Here is a 15,357-nt window from a genome sequence, read left to right as displayed (position 1 = left end):
GGGTCGTTTAAATTGATGAATTTAATGCAAAAAATAACTGCAACACTTTTGGAATATCACAATATTATTTTTTTAAAACAACCGTCAACCTTTTTTTTGTAGACTATTTCGATTACTCTTCTCCTTTGAATGAAAAGATGGAAAATGTTTGAAATGCAATCCCGGAAAACTCCTGATCATATAATTACTTTCGGATCTGGTTACCTTTCCCTTCCATAGCTTTTGAACGATGGCTCGAAAAATGAAACAAGCGGATTTGAAAGCATACAGCAGGTTATTTGGACCGGTCGAAATCTGGAACACAAACAGTTTCGCGTTTCAATTTATGTACTTTTTTAAACGTCTTTCACTGCCCATAAACGCAAAACAGTCCCACGTGACTTTTCACCACTTTTGAAATAAACCTGGGAATCATCTTTGAATTATCTATTCTTTCAATATTCCAAACAAAAAGTTATGTTTGTTCCCAAAATGTTGAAAAAAATATCAAACTATGTCAGTTCCATATTACAAATAAACGCATAACAGTCACACTATGGAAATATATCAAGTGTTCAAGACGTCATTGGCCACATCTAAACATGTCCGCGAATGTTCCGTATACCTCTACAGGGATCAGCTTCCGAATATAACTAAAATACAACATGTGACATCTCTAAGTAATCGAAAATGCAAAACTAGTTCGAACTAGTTCATTTGTCGTCGTATAAAGTGCCCAGGAAGTCGTATAAAGTGCCCTCTGGAAGTGTTCCGGACACACAGGAAAGCCACCAGCTTCTGAGTCAAACAAACCCCATCATGCGGTGCCACGATAAACTCCCAATAATAAATTACAAATGAAAGGTCCAGCACCTCTATGGTTCAAAGGTACACGGGTACCAGCGAACACGCCCTGGCCGATGTTGTGGGTTCAAATCCATTTATAATCTCTGATCATAGGCTTGGTTCGACCCATGCACCTTCCAGCATTGGACAAAAGATAGGAGTCACAACGACAACTTGTTAAGCGTAGCTACCTATTACCCCCCCCCCCCTCCCTTCCTTTCCACTCTTTCCCCTCCTTTCCCAAATAATTTTCATTACCTTCCCCTACCGTACCTCCATCAATTGAAGAACCATCGTTAAAAAAATATTAATATTAATGCCTGACCGCATTTCAAGGTCAAAGATTAAAACACGAGTTTGATCAAATGAAAGGAGAAAAGGCTAGGAAGAGATTTGAGTCAAAACGGAGTCAATTGAATTAACGACAAGGTCGTCGAGTTCATTTATGGCAGTCAGTGTGGCACCGAATATCACTCTTCCCTTCCCTTCTTCAGTGTACCAACATGCTCCCATAGAGTCGGGGAACCATCAGACTAACCTCTCAATATCGAGAGTAAATACCGAATTCGGGAAAAGAGCATTTTCATACTGCGGTAAAGTGCAATACAATGCTCTTCCAGCCACCATGAAAGACGAGAGAAACTTCAAAAAGTTTAAACATTCTGTGCTACAGTTAATGCTACTCAAACTTCCGCAATTCTTACGGGTGATGAATTCAGTTTTTGAATGCTAAACGTACGAGCACTCCCTTAAGAGATCTAAATCTCAGCCGTCCAGCCAGGAGTCCAGCCAGCCAAGTTAGCTAGATTACCTATAAGAGCTTAGTGTAAAAAGTAGAAGTGTTAAGCTATTCAATGAATTTGTAATGAATTGTAACTCGAAGCACTAAACATTGCATTCTACAGGTTCTATTACTTTTTGGGGCATAAATTATACTAAATACTGAGATTTCTGGCCAATTAAAATTCATCACTATATTTTCACTTTTTCGCTGTCGATTTTTCATTAATTTTTTTCGACCGTTCCAGTCGTCACATCACTCGCAAAACTTAACTTGAGACACAGAAAACTTTAATTTACCACCCGAACAGTTAGTTGGTAAGATATTATTATGATTCTGCCCAAACTGTTCACTTGAATTGATATGAAAAACTTTACTTCGTTTCGATCACAAGTAACAATTTGGGTTTTATTACACTCTTATGATGGCATTTAAGACCAAAATTGGTCATGAAAACCGCCATAAGAGTACAATAAAACTCACATTGTTGCTTGGGATTGAAGTTCCGAATCCGCGACCGTCGTTGTTGTACGTTACCAAGGAAAGGGGTGTATATGTGGAGTGTTGCCATATTTACGTTGAGCATGAAATTGAATAATAATTTTCGCCATTAAATTAACGGTTGTAGAGTGTCGAAAATATACTTATAAATTTTTTTTTTTTTTTCATGTGTCCATGTCCGCCGGTCCGGCAGAACAAAGGGATGAAATCAGAAATCTCCACTGCTGACGGTTACCCGCCATGGCTTTTACCTGTCGCCAGGACAGGTTCTCGTCTACAGCCCGGATGTCGTTGGCTAAGCTCCGTCTCCATGAGCCTCTGGGTCTGCCTCTTCTACGCTGTCCTTGTGGATTCCAGTCGAGTGCTGCTCTGCAAACCTCGTTCGCTCCTTTCCTCAAGGTGTGTCCGATCCACTTCCACCTACGCTCACGAATTTCTGTGGCTATCGGCCGTTGATGACACCGACGATGGAGTTCCTCATTGGATATCCAATTATCAGGCCACCAGGCACCGGTTAATGAATACCTGCAGTTTTTGCGTTGTCTCCGCTGAGACGCACCACGTTTCGCAGGCATACAGCAGTACGGATTTAACGTTTGAATTAAAGATTCGGGTTTTCGTACGTAGAGTGATCTGGTTTGAGCGCCAAATGTTTCGCAGACCTGCAAAGGCACCCCTGGCCTTCCTGATCCGTGTGGCTATATCAGTCTTGGTACCACCATCGGGCGTTGTTTGGCTACCAAGATATTGAAAGACGGCTACCTGCTCAACTTGTTGTCCCGCTACTGTAAAGTTGGTGGAATTGTCAGTGTTCACTACCATAGACTTAGTTTTCGCTACATTGACTGTGAGACCTGCTGCCTGGGAGCTCTCGGAGAGGTCGTCTAACTTGCTCTGCATATCGTTTCGGCGTTGTGCGAGTAAGACAATGTCGTCGGCTAGGTCGAGGTCATTTAGCTGCTCCATCGTTAGAGGATTCCAAGGCAATCCTCGATTTTGTCTACTGTCAATTGCTCCAACTAATATCTCATCCATAACGATGAGAAACAGAAGCGGTGATAAAATGCAGCCCTGTCTCACGCCAGCAGTAACCCTTATGGGATCGGACAAGACGCCGTCGTGCAAAACCTTGCACGAGAACGCCTCGTACTGAGCCTCGATGAGATGGACTAACTTATCTGGAACTCCTCTACGCCTAAGTGCGCCCCAGATGTTTTCGTGATTGAGTCTGTCGAACGCCTTTTCGAAGTCAACGAACACCAGCAGAAGAGAGTCCTGGAATTCGTTGATCTGCTCCAATATAATGCGGAGCGTTGTGATATGGTCTACACATGATCGGCCAGCACGGAATCCAGCTTGCTGCCGCCGGAGAGTAGCGTCGATCTTCTCCTGGATCCGGTTGAGGATTACCTTACAGAGTACTTTGAGAGTAATACAGAGCAACGTGATGCCACGCCAGTTACCGCATTCCGTTAGGTCTCCTTTCTTAGGGACTTTGACCAATATGCCCTGCATCCAGTCCACCGGAAAAGTTGCGGTTTCCCAAATATTGCTGAAAAGCTGATGCATCATCTGGGCTGACAAAGATGGGTCAGCTTTGAGCATTTCGGCTGAAATACGATCTATCCCTGGCGCTCTATTGGATTTCATACTCTTGATGGCTGCTACAATTTCATCCAGCGATGGCGCCTCCGAGTTCACGCGATTTATTCGACGAACTGTAGGCGTCGTACGCTGCTGGTTTTGTTGGTCTCTGACATTTGAAACTCGGAAGAGTTGTTCAAAATGTTCAGTCCATCGCTTAAGCTGTTCTGTACGGTCAGTCAATAGCTGACCAGCTCTGTCCTTTAGCGGCATCTTTGTATTCATCCTGGCACCACTAAGGCGGCGAGAAATATCGTACAACAAACGGATATCACCATTGGCGGCAGCGGTTTCTCCTTGTTCGGCTAGGGAGTTAGTCCAGGCTCTCTTGTCCCGCCTACAAGCACGTTTAACAGCCCTCTCCAGTCGGCGTATCGTTGACGGGCAGCTGTCTTAGCCGATCTGGTCCGCGCTCGCTCAATGCTGGCTTTCGCCTCTCTCCGCTCGTCGATCTTCCTCCAAGTTTCATCCGAAATCCACTCCCTCCGCCCACTGCGCGCTTTGCCGAGGGTTTCATCACTGGTCGTGATGAAGACGTTCTTGATGCCGGTCCATTACTCTTCGACGGTTCCATCAGATGGCAACTCCGAGGCTCGAGATTCAAGTTGTTCAACAAAGGCCCTTTTCACCTCCGGATTCTCCAATCGGCGGACGTCGTAGCGGCACCCAACTTTCTCCTCCCGTCGTTGGACACGTGCGACGCGCAGACGTATCTCAGCGATAACAAGATGATGGTCGGATGCAATGTCAGCGCTGCGTTTGTTGCGTACATCAAGAGGGCTCCTTCTCCATTTCCGGCTGATGCAGATGTGGTCGATTTGGTTTTCTGTTCGGCCGTCGAGGAAAACCCACGTGATTTTATGTACTGGTCTATGGGGGAAGAGCGATCCACCAATGACCATGTCGTTATTACCACAGAATTCTGTAAACAGCTCCCCGTTTTCGCTCATCTCTCTTAGGCCATGGCGTCCCATGACGCGTTCAAGGTCCGCGTTGTTTGAGCCAATCTTCGCGTTGAAGTCGCCCATGTGAATTTGGATGTCCCCCTTCGGGATTTTCTCAACCACGCTGTTCAGCTGGCTGTAAAAGCTCTCTTTCTCCTGCAGGTCGGCAGCATCTGTTGGCGCATAGCACTGGATTGCCGTAAGGTTCCTAACCCGTGTTCTAAATCTGGCAACTTATAAAATTCACTGATAATAAAATTCATCATAAACAGCGTTTTATGTCATTAAATTACTGTCGGATCTCGTTCAACGGCAAAAATAGATACGCGATTCTACGTTTCATAATTGTTCATAACAGATTATTACCTACTACTAGCAACTCTGTTCTCGTCATGAAAGTACTGATATCAGTAAAAATGCAATTGGACTCTGACGACCTTCACCTTAAACAAGCACGTGAAATATGACAACGACACGTGACCTTGAAAATACTGCCTAGTCACCGGCAACGCAGGGATCAAGGCATGCTGTGACTGTTATGCGTTTATTCTTGCTTATTCAAGCACAAATAAACGCATATCGGTAACTTTGACAGTTTTTGAACAAATTTAAGTCACTTGTGAACAAATTGCTTGTAAAAGTATTCTGTTATGTACATTCAAGTGATATTATAACGCTTTGGTTGGACGATTTGTTTCCAAAATCGTCTCAATATTAAAGAAAAATTATCGCGGTTTCAATAGCGTTTTTCGCAGTTGCACGTTTTTGCACATGTGACTGTCTTCCATTTATGGGCAGGTTAATTACAGCATGAAAAAGAAATATGCACTGCAACATAAGAAAATTTGACTGAAATATTGCGTTTTCTTTGTATAATAACATATTGCAAGAATTCAATGTCCTAATATACATAATTTATGGAAATTTTAATTCCGTATCTGTTATCACCAAACGAAAAGAAAACTCTCGAACTCCTTGGAAATACATACCCAAATTTTGGTGGAGCATTGAAAAATTTCAAAGTATGGCAAACTAACAACCTTGACAATATTCTAAATAATAGCTTTCCTCTACCTTTTTCCTTAGGAATTTATATGATGAATGTTTCAGCACTGGTGCGAAAACTAGCACAAGGTCGAAAACTAGACCTCTAAGTACGTTCAAAACTCGCCAACTGGTAACAAGCAGCCGGTGAGGTGGAAAGGTAAGTGCTTTTAAAATGGTGCGCGACCGCCAAAGCCCTTGTCGAAGCCGCTTCTATGGCAACACTGTGTCAGACGCGTACACCGCTTAATGTTAAGCGGAAGGCGGTAACGCCTAAGTTGGTAGCTAAGAGGCAGCGGACCAACCGCGCCCCTACCATTAAGAAGGTGGAAGAGGTCCTGACTGAGGTGACCGGATCGACAAGGAGTGGCGATTGGTTAGGCAGAAACTGCCTACCAAGAAGCCGAAAGAAACCGTAGCTGCAAAGCCAAAGCCAAAGAGTAAGGGCCCGTAAGGGCGACCCAATCGTGGTCAATATGTACACGCATAGCGACCATCAAGCTATACGACGCAAGATTGACTGATGGATGCATCACCGTCGCGAGGGTTGAGGCCAACTGGTCGGACGTGGAAGTTGAAAGCTTTCGAGTTCGACAAAGATTTATTCGTTGGAGCGCTCAGTGCAGAGAGCATCGAAGAGACCATCAAGCTTTCTCTACATATCATATTTCCATCGGGAGAGCAAGAGAATGTCGTCGGTTAGGTCGAGGTTATTTAATTGCTCCATTGTCAAAGGGTTCCAGGGTAATCCACGGTTAGGTTTAGTATCAATGGCTCTAATTAAAATTTCGTCCAGAACGACAATGAACAGTAGCAGTGAAGGTATATAACCCTTTCTTGCTCCTACAGCAACCCTTATAGAGTTTCTTATATCCAGTCCACCGAAATTATTGTTTCCCAGATATTGCTGAAGACCTGATGCAACATTTGCGGTAACAATACTGGGTAAGCTTTCAGCATCTCGGCTGAAATGCAGACTCTTCCTGGTGCTCTGCAAGACTTCATATATTTGAGTGCTCCTTCAATTCCAACTAACGTACTGTGAGCGGGTAGTTGACAAATTTGCCTACCTTGACTCACTGGTAACGGCGGACAATGACACCAACCGTAAGATTCGGAGGCAATTTGTATGTATTGTGTCTGGGCCTTCAGGCCTTGACAATCCGCTCATTAAACCGGTTATGGGCATGAAACATGGATCATATTCGAGGAGGACGATTACGATTGTTTGGAGTTTTTGGGAAGAACAATCTTCAGCAGTGTACAGGAGAATGGGGCATAGAGGCAGACGATGAACCATTAATTCGCGCAGCGAACTCAGTATTCGATAAGTGACTAGAGCCTGGACGGATCCGATGGGCAATGCAAGAACGTCAAATAATTACGCTGCGAACAAGATGTTTGCTTCAAATTCAATATGAACAAGAGGATTAGAAGCACGGCAAGCAAGCTAATTCAACCAGGTAGAGTGAGGCCTAGCGACGAGTACGCGGTGGAAAACTCCTTAGAAAGAAAAATCAGAAAAACCATATGATTTTAATAAAGGTTTTTTCTTTGTCATTTACGATGAAACGCCCCGAAAGCAATTAAAAGACTTATGACCGCACAGTCGGGGACGTCTATGGCGCTTACAAGAAATTTTTCAAGAGTAGCAGGTAATCTATTGAATAACGTAACAGATTTCGACAATTGGAAATAGCGGTACTTACGAGTAGCTCCATTGAACACGAACATGCTGACCGTCGCAAACAAATCCTTGCATTCGGGCCTTGCACTGACATCGTAGTTCACCTCGTAGTAAGTCTGATTACATCCCAAATCACCATATTCGTCAAAGATGTGTTCGGCTTGTGGCGAACCGTGGAAAATCGGCGTAACCTCGATTTTCGGAACAAGCACAATCTATTAAAAAAATATATCAAAATAAAACATTAATCCAGTCTCCGTTAAACAGTCAATTTTAACCTACCGAATCGATCAGAATTTGCGCCGCCGGATTATCGTCGTACGGATTGTGCCGCTTGAAGGAAACGATGAACTTGTACGTCTTGCCCGTTTCCAGGCAAACTTCGTGCAGCGCCACTGCGGTGTGATCGTACTCCGGCAGCGTTGCGTGTATGTCCGTATCGTAGCTCGGCGGTGAATTCGCGCACGGACCTTCCGGGTCGTACTCGTCCGGTCGTAGGACCGTCATTCGGATATCCTCCCAGTCGCCTTTCATCTGCGGTGAATAGCGTATCAACACGTCGTAGTTCATGGTTTTCGGGATGTCATCAACGGTGAACTTCAGTTCCGTTCCTTCGTGCACACGAATGAAACCGGGTCCGGTCCAGGTCGGTGATCGATCGTGCGGATGCTCGCGGATTACGACCGAACAGTTCTGAAATTTACAATGGTTGGTGTGAAACTTTACAAGCTTTCTGAACGCATTTTTGCCTCGAAAATACTTACGGCAGCCGATGAGTAGTGGTCACAAATCTGAAATGAAACGTAATCATTGTGCTATAATGGTTAAAATCATCATTTAAAAGGTACTTACAGTGCCAGGGAACTCCGCTTCTAGAACCTTATGCAGGGTAGGAATAAAATAGTGCTGCTTAGGAGTTGCACAATCTCGACCTTGCATGTGCGGTCGGCAGCGACACTGACCGGTAATTACGTCACAATCGTTGTCCAAGGAGCCTCCAGGATGACAGTTACACGGCGTGCATCCTTCATGAGCTTCAGAGAGGCCATAGGTTTCCGGGGTACACTGATTACAGTCACGTCCAGTTACTAGCCTCTTACAGATACACTCTCCGGTATGAACGTTGCAACCCGCATTGTTCACCGTTCCCAAAATGTTACACGTACATGGTTGGCATCCCTCGGGATTGCTCTCGTCGAAGTTCCAGAAGCCTTCCTTGCACTGATCGCATCGCCGACCGTTTACGTAGCGCTTGCAATGACACGCGCCAGCTTCAACGCCAGTCTCCTCATCGCCGAAAGAGTCGCAAATACCATCGTCCAGTGAACCGCGTGGATCGCAATCGCACGGCTTGCACACGTACGGACTCTGGATGTCCTCGTTGGGATCACGGTAGAAGAATTGCGCACACTCCTCGCAGTGATATCCCTGTGTGTTATGCTGGCAGTTGTCGCACACTCCACCGCTCACACGACCAGAATGTTCGTAGACAGCCTGATCGAAATGACAGCTTGTCGCGTGATTGTTACAGTGGCATTCTGTTGAATTAAAAAAAGTTGAAAACAATACAATTATGGTAGAAAACTTAGGACCACTCACTTTTGCAGGCATTAGTTTGCTTGCCCAAAGCCGGCTTCCATGGCAAATCATTGAAAAAGTCTTCGCATTCCTCGCAATTTAAACCCTTGGTGTTATGAGTACATTCGCACCTTCCATGCACCATATCGATGGTATTTCGGACTCCTTCCAGCGGCAGACAACGGGACGCATGTCCATAGCAAGAACATGAACCTCGCACGATCATATTCGAGATACCATAGTAGTACTTCTCCTGGATCTCCTGACGATCGTCCAGTAGAGTATCACCCAGCGTATGCAAGCGAGTGAAGTTGATCCGCAGATTGGTCATCTTCAGCATGTTCTGCACATGTTCGGCGTACGGGTTTTCGATGTTCATCGGGGGCAGCACGCGATAGATGACTTCACCGTTTTTCGACGGTTCCACACCGGAATAGCGATGATCGCAGATTACGTCCGTAATGTTCTTCGACGCCGTCGGCGCATGGGGGAACGCATCCCGGCAGTTGTGCGCAAAGTACCGATAAACGTGCCACGTTTTACCAAAATCGTACGACCGCTCGATCAACATAGCGGCCGGCCGGAAGGTGGCGAACACAATGATCAAATGGGTGAAGTGGAACTCCGCCTCCAAGTCCAGCTGTATCGTTACGTTTTCCTTGCCATTCTCCGACTGCCACCAGGATTGATCCAGCGTGCTGTGAAGTAGGTGTTTGAAAGTGAGTAGTTAAAGTTTTTAGCTGCAAATATTGGTTTAACTATGATTCAATGATGGACAGATAAAAATATAAATTTTCAAGAATCGTTAATATTCATACAAGCTTGCGCAATCAATTTTCACAATAAAATCATTCTTCCTTGTTCTATTTAGTTCCTGACCGAAAGGAATGTAAACCATTTGTCAAACCATCCCAGTACAAATGTTTATTTTCGCTTGCAGAAAAATACATATTTACTCATCACCTCCACTCCAGCCCAGAAGGCCAAACGGTTTCTCATCGAGATTATGTCACCCGGCTCGTACCTATACGGTTTTGCGGTGGATCTATTTGTATGACGGCCGTCATGATCAGCCGACCATTAAATTCTAGCTTCGGTTTCTTTAGCCAAACATCAACAAGACATAGTGGCGGCGCGGTAGTATGTAGGAACCAAAAAAAAAACAGGGATAAAATTGGCCAATGCACGCCCGCCTTCACGGCGATGCCATGTGCTAGCTTGGCACTACCGGCAAACGGCAGATGATGTCATGTAGGAGTGTGTTTGTGTACGAAACAACATTTGTAGAAACATTATCTACGACGATTCCGTCTGACGTCGTGGTGATCTAACACAGCATTTTCCACCGAGCTATATTGAGATCATTGCAACACGTGTGACTTCATTTTGAACTGGTTTGACTGTTCGAAGTCTGAACAATCGGACAAACTGCTAACAAACTCAATTGGGTACAATTATACTTTATGTGTAATTTGCAAGCTGTAAAAGTATTTTCCTGCAAATCTTCTAATGTGTCATTTAGCACTAATAGAAATTATGCACTTCCATTCAACGGAAACTGATGTGGTCGCATAGTTATCTATGAGCAATCGGTACCAAGTTTCCACTTTTTGACGTAGGACTACGTCTTACTATAATAGGGTGGTTTGCTAGGAAAGCAAAAATAATCGTGACACGAAAAAGTGATAGATTTCGAACGCTTATAGCTCAGCCAATTTATTTTTTATGGTTCGCATACCATTCGATTCACAAAAGAAGTGCCTTTCGTATAGCTTTCATCAAAAGATTGAATTTTCCCAGCAACTCCTGGAATTTACACGGAAAGTTGAACATTTTTTAAATTCACTACAGTTTTCAGCACATCATTTCATTATTAGTTTTCGTTGCTAAGTTGCTACGGGCAACACGCTCTAGCCACGCCGCTGATAAAACGGAAGAAAAAAAAGAAAAAAAATTGTTTGAATGAAGAGGACTACTTGATCACATCATCTGTTTCTAGGCAGCATGTTGTAGAGGATTGTCCCCTGTTGTGAAACGGCCCCGGTTGTGAAACACCCGTAGTTCTGTCAAGTTACTACTAACGTCTAGCCTCATAGTAATGTAACTTATATACAAACAACGGTCAAACTTCAACATTTACAATGCTTTGTAAGAAACGTGTTTGAAAAAACACCCAAAAAAAGTTTTTTACATGTTTTGCAATTCCGGAGTGATTCGCGATAAGGGCGCAACTAACACAGTGTGAACAATGAGAAATATCACTGTGATAATTTGCCAGTACATTTTCAAATCTTAATTTAAATAAAAGTTACAAAAATCAAGTTTAAAGACATAAATTGGTGTAGAATAAATCAATCTGATAATTTCACAATAATACTGCATAAAATTTGTGCATTCAAGCTCAAAATCTAAGTTTTATAGTTGAACCCCTTGGAATGAGCCTAGAAACATTTTGACAATGAGATTCGCCCAGCCCTGTTTCGCCTTGTTTTGATTTTTTTATTTAGTTTCGCCTGTTTACAATGCGCCTGTGTTTTAAAAACAACGGAGTTTCGCTCTTTACTATCGCCTGTTTACAAAACGATTTGCAAATAAGCCTGTCACTTCATAACAATGCGAGGGGCTAAACTGCAAACTGTCTTTTGTTTTGATTAAACACTTCTATCGCCCATTACTAAAACTTGTTTTAAATAATTCTAACGATTAAAACAGAAGAAAGGGTTCTTGCCAAGGATATTATCAGTCTTTTTAAGGCTGATGGTGTGATAAAACGATTTGTTTACAATTTGTAGTTGAGCCCCAATCGCGAATCACTCCGGAATTGATTATTTTGTGTACAAAATGGAATAAAAAAGTCAGGTAAAAGCATATAAGCTTAATTTGGACCTCTATTTCATCACACAAACAAATTTTAGGTAAAATAGTTCACTCAAAAATTATTACATATTTTTTTTGCAATATGACCACCGCCCCGGTTGTGAAACATCTAGAAAATCAATTATCTTATACTTCATTGATCACACATTACTTTAATTGGGGCATTATGAGTTTTTCTGGTAATAGGATTCATTTAGGTTTGGCAAAAACTCAATTCTTTGTAACATGTAACAGGCCAGTGCATTTCAAATGCGCCAATATGACTTCTAGCTTTTTTACATACATTCATTGCGACTCGGATTTAGACGATTAAACGAAGAAATTGATCAATGATTTTGTATTTTTAGTATTTTCCATGAATAAATGATTTTAATTATTGATTTTCCTCCGATATCTTTCGATGTTTTCTTTTCTTTTCTAACGATTTCCCGAGGTGTTTCACAAGCGGGGACACTTTTTTAGCCACAAAAAAAATATGTTTTGAAATTTTGCTATAACTTTTGTGTTTTAAACAAAAACCGTATACTTTCTTTGGCAAAAAGATAGGTATAGGGTAATGTCGTTATCGTTTTTCCAGTTTTAGTAACTCGTGATATCTATGTACAAGCATTGTAAAACTTCTTACTGTGACGGCAAACTTTTCACAATATCGTGAGTTTCAATCGTATATTCAAAACACACGTACCGAATGCAGTGATTGAATCTTACAAAAAAAAGTTTTCCAGGCGCAGTGAACTTTTCCTCAAGAAATGATACATGAAATGCAATTTTTGCGATAAATATTGAAAATGTATTAAGTACTCCATGCGAGGACTATAGAAAAATCCCCTCCAGTAAGGGGTATGGGTAGGGTACGGCGAAATGCTGCAAAAGCGCTTATTGTAAAGGTCGGGCCACTGGTGTAGTTATGGTTGGGCCATCATAATTTTTAATGCAGAAGCGCAATTTTTACTGTCTCGTGCTAGCAAAATAAATACAATAAAAACCTAGATTGTTGTTGTTTTTTCATTGAAGTAGTACACTTTCAATAAAGCACGCGATTGTTGTAATATTGATTTTACAAGATCGCCAAATTTTGGCAAAAATGTAGTTTAAAATACGATATTTGTACTTATATGCGCTGTTTTTCACGGAATTCATTCTTTTCATGTCTCTATGTAGAATTTCAATAAGTATTTCTGAGATTTTCAGCGGTGGCCCAACCTGTACAACATGGTCCGACTATGACAACTTGTTTTGTCTTCACGTAAATGCCTATAACTTTATTATTTTTCAAGCAATCAGTTGAAAATTTTCCAGAAATATACCTTATTCTTAGACCTTTGCAGCGATGTATTTAGATTTCTAATATTCATTTTGAAACGGATGTTATGGGCAAATGCCAATAGGTGGCCCAACCACGATGATATTCCCCTACGTTTAAACTTTCCAATGCTTCAAGAAGATTTAAAATTGAATGATCCGATCCAGAGCTATGGCCAAAAAATAAAACCTGTTTCATAGCCGGGGACATTCCCCTACGTAAATTGCACCATCGCATCGTTAGAATGACACCAACATCAACAGTTAGAGACAAATTGACCAAGAAAGGCAAGGTAACGAAGTGTGACGTATGTATTTTGATTGAAAAAATATATCAATACATCCCAAATAACAATTCCTAGTTGTATTATGTTCGTATAGTGGTTTTCATGACCAATAACATAAAACTGATAATAAAACTATGAGCTTCCACTAGAAGTTTCTGATGACCGCTTAATAAAACTGCTTTCTGACCAAATAGCCCACGCCTCAGAATGTTTTCATCACCTCTATAAGAATCAAACTATAAGCTCACGTAGTCGTATCACGCTCTGCTAAAAGCAGCAATAAAACCGATTAAGCTTTCGCTGCTTGACAGCCACCGCCATTTATATATATAAAAGTGTGCGTGAGTAGGGTAATGTCGTTATCGTCGGGCCACTGTTATGGTCGGGCCACCACGATTTTTTCAGTTTTAGTAACTTGTGATACCTATGTACAAGCATTGTTAAACTTCTAACTGTGACAGCTAACTTTTCACAATATTGTGAGTTTCAATCGTGTATTCAAAACACGCGTACTGAATTCACTGATTGAATCAGTACAAAAAAAGTTTTCTAGGTGCAGTTAACTTTTCTTCAAGAAATGATTCATGAAATACAATTATCGGGATAAATATTGCAAATTTATTAAATGTGTTGTGCTCTACACGAAGGCTATTGAAAAATCCCGTCGAGTTAGGTGTTTGTGTAGGGTAAGAGGAAATGCTACAAAAGCGCTTATTGCAAAGGTCGGGCCACTTGTGTAGTCATGGTTGAGCCACCATAATTTTAAGCACAGAAGCGCAATATTCGCTAGAGAACGTCAGTCGCGGGAAATGCGATGAAATAAAGCAAAATTAGTACAATAAAAACCTAGGTTGCTGTTGATTTTTCATTGCAGTAGTACACTTCGGAAAACGCGATTGTAGTAATATTGATTTTACAAGATCACCAAAAATTTCGCAAAGATGTTATTAAAAATAGCGTATTTATACTTCTATAGGTCGTAGTTCACGAAATTCATTCTTTTGATGTCTCTACATAGAATTTCAATACGTATTTCTCGGATTAAGAGCGGTGGCCCAACCTGTACAACGTGGCCCGAGTATAACAACATTTTTTATCTTCACGTAAATGCCTATAACTTTATTATTTTTCAAGCAATCAGTTCAAGATTCAGTTCCTGAAATATAGCTTATTCTTAGACCTTTCCAACGATCCATTTAGATTTTAGAAATTCTTTTTGAAACAGAAGTTATGGGCGAATGTCAAAAGGCGGGCCCAACCACGACGACATTCCCCTATGTTTGTATGTTTGTATGTTCCACCATAACTCCAGAACGCCTTGACCGATCTCCACAAAACTTGGCACACATGTTCCTTGATATAAGAGAATCAGCACTGGGGGGTTGACAAAAGCGGGAGGGGGGTTCGTAACAGGGGGGGGAGGCCGTAACTCCGAAATGCCTGGACGATTATTCATCAAACTTGGCACACATATTCCTTGACATAAGAGAATCAGCACTGGGGGGTTAACACAAACGAGAGGGGGAGGTTCCCTGATAGGGGAGAGGGTCCCCAATAAGGGGGGGGGCATAACTCCGAAATGCTTTGACCGTTCGCTGATAGGGAGAAGGGTCCCCAATAGGGGGGGGACCATAACTCCGAAATAAAAGGGGGGGGGGTTCGTAACAGGCCATAATTTCGAAATGCCTGGACGGTTATTCATCAAACTTGGCACAATTGTTCCTTGGCATAAGAGAATCAGCACTGGGGGTGTACAAAAGGGGATGGGACTAATAGGGGGAGACGATAACACCGAAACGCCTTGACTGTTCTTTATCAAACTTGGCACACATGTTCCTTTACATCAGGGAATCAGCACCGGGGGTGTACAAAGGGGGATGGGACTTA

General features: G+C 42.4%; 1 protein-coding gene across 1 annotated transcript in view; it reads right to left on the bottom strand.

Annotated features, from left to right (window-relative positions):
• Window positions 1-15,357, bottom strand: part of LOC128741633 (laminin subunit beta-1) — a 53,833-nt gene that overhangs the window by 6,299 nt on the left and 32,177 nt on the right. The window contains exons 6-10 of the mRNA XM_053837588.1: window positions 9,026-9,702; window positions 8,279-8,964; window positions 8,191-8,217; window positions 7,709-8,119; window positions 7,449-7,641 (exon numbers count right to left, since the gene is read on the bottom strand). Of these exons, the coding sequence (XP_053693563.1) occupies window positions 7,449-7,641; window positions 7,709-8,119; window positions 8,191-8,217; window positions 8,279-8,964; window positions 9,026-9,702 (1,994 nt within the window). The remainder of the gene's footprint in view (window positions 1-7,448; window positions 7,642-7,708; window positions 8,120-8,190; window positions 8,218-8,278; window positions 8,965-9,025; window positions 9,703-15,357) is intronic.

Source organism: Sabethes cyaneus, chromosome 3, assembly GCF_943734655.1.
Source record: "Sabethes cyaneus chromosome 3, idSabCyanKW18_F2, whole genome shotgun sequence".
NCBI lineage: Eukaryota > Metazoa > Arthropoda > Insecta > Diptera > Culicidae > Sabethes > Sabethes cyaneus.
The sequence above is the reverse complement of the archived record's forward strand: the minus strand, read 5'-3'. Positions and strand labels throughout refer to the sequence as shown.